Below are 1,399 nucleotides of genomic sequence, written 5' to 3' on the forward strand. Positions count from 1 at the left end.
AGACACAAGATAACCCCCAGACCCCATTACTGGGACCTTTATCACAGCAGACATTTTGACTTGTCACGGTAGGAAAAGCCGAGCTGAAACTGATCCCCTAGCGATGGAGCGTCCCTGTTTCAGTGAGTCAGCATGCAACGCCAGGGCCTCTACTGAATGGAATGCAGCCATCGTTAACGGCTTTGAACACACCTGAGCTTTTCCTCCTATAATAACATGTCTGCCGTGAAGAAGGTCAAGGGGACGGGTGAGTGCTCGGTAGCATTAAAATGGCGCCATAGGAGCTACGCTCCGTGGAGGCTGGCTTACCCCCCCCCCCCCGGTGGTTGGAGGGCTGGGTGCATGGTTACATCCCTACAGGTGTGTGTGCGGTGCTGAAGCGTGTGCTCACCCCCTCGCCCAGTTCCATGGCTGCAACCGGACTGGATTTGAGGCTGGAGAGGACCAGTTTGTCTCCGCTGCTGCTGGCACTCACCAGGTACTGGTCTGGCACAACGGGTCAAGGCTGGTTCCTCTCTCATCCAGAACCCCCTAACCTACTGTCACAGAGTCTAGACCTGGACCAGTTACACATCTTACTGGACAACCAGTTGTCTGGGAAACAACCGTGACTAATAATCTGTCTCTTTCATGTCTGGATGTGATGGTCTGAAGATGTGACCTCCCGGCTACAGTGACCACGTTCTTTTGGTATCATCGCCATATTTATTAAAAGTGAGTTTAATCCCTCCAGCGGCGGCTTTATCGTACACGTTCTGCAGACAGGAGAACGTTCTTCTATCCACGTTCCTGCAGCAGAGGTCTGAGAAAGGTCCTAATGAGCCGGGAGAACCATGATATTTGGTTATCCTCTCCATTTCTATCGTGGTGCACCGTTACACCGGTAACCGTCCCGGCTCTCCCCTACGTTTCAAACAGATAGTTATGAATGGATCCCAGATGCATACTTGGGTCATAACCCTGTTATACGACCGAGATGATGATATGTAGTCAGCCAAAGACTCTCTTCAGGCTCCAGGGAATCGAACCCATTCCAGTCCTTTCTGGTCTATAGTTTATATTGCCGGAGAGATTAACCTATGAGATAACGAGCTGATTATTAATATAGTAATAATAGTAATAATAGTAACATTAGTAAAGGATACTGTTGGAGCTCCAGCAGGCCTGGGCCACCGGGTGGCTGCTGCTGTGGGGGTTAAACTGCTCCAGCGGCGCCATGGAAACCGCATCCCAGATCTTCACACAGTCTCCTGTCGACACCAGGCGGGTCACCTCCTCCATGGCAACGCCTGGAGACACACACACACACACACACACACACACACATATATACACACATATACACACACACACATATATACATACACACACATATATACACACACACACACACACACAC

General features: G+C 50.4%; 1 protein-coding gene across 1 annotated transcript; it reads right to left on the reverse strand.

Moving 5' to 3' along the window:
• Window positions 1–350: 350 nt before the first annotated feature.
• On the reverse strand, window positions 351–1,323 carry nedd1 (NEDD1 gamma-tubulin ring complex targeting factor; the record flags this gene model as incomplete). The annotated part of the gene is made up of 2 exons (XM_034866084.1): window positions 1,146–1,323; window positions 351–486 (listed from the first exon to the last, which is right to left on the reverse strand). Coding segments are annotated over exons 1-2 (272 nt in total), but the record flags the coding sequence as incomplete, so codon positions are not given.
• Between the last annotated feature and the right edge of the window lie 76 nt (window positions 1,324–1,399).

This window comes from Etheostoma cragini, unplaced genomic scaffold (genome assembly GCF_013103735.1).
Source record: "Etheostoma cragini isolate CJK2018 unplaced genomic scaffold, CSU_Ecrag_1.0 ScbMSFa_391, whole genome shotgun sequence".
Lineage (NCBI taxonomy): Eukaryota > Metazoa > Chordata > Actinopteri > Perciformes > Percidae > Etheostoma > Etheostoma cragini.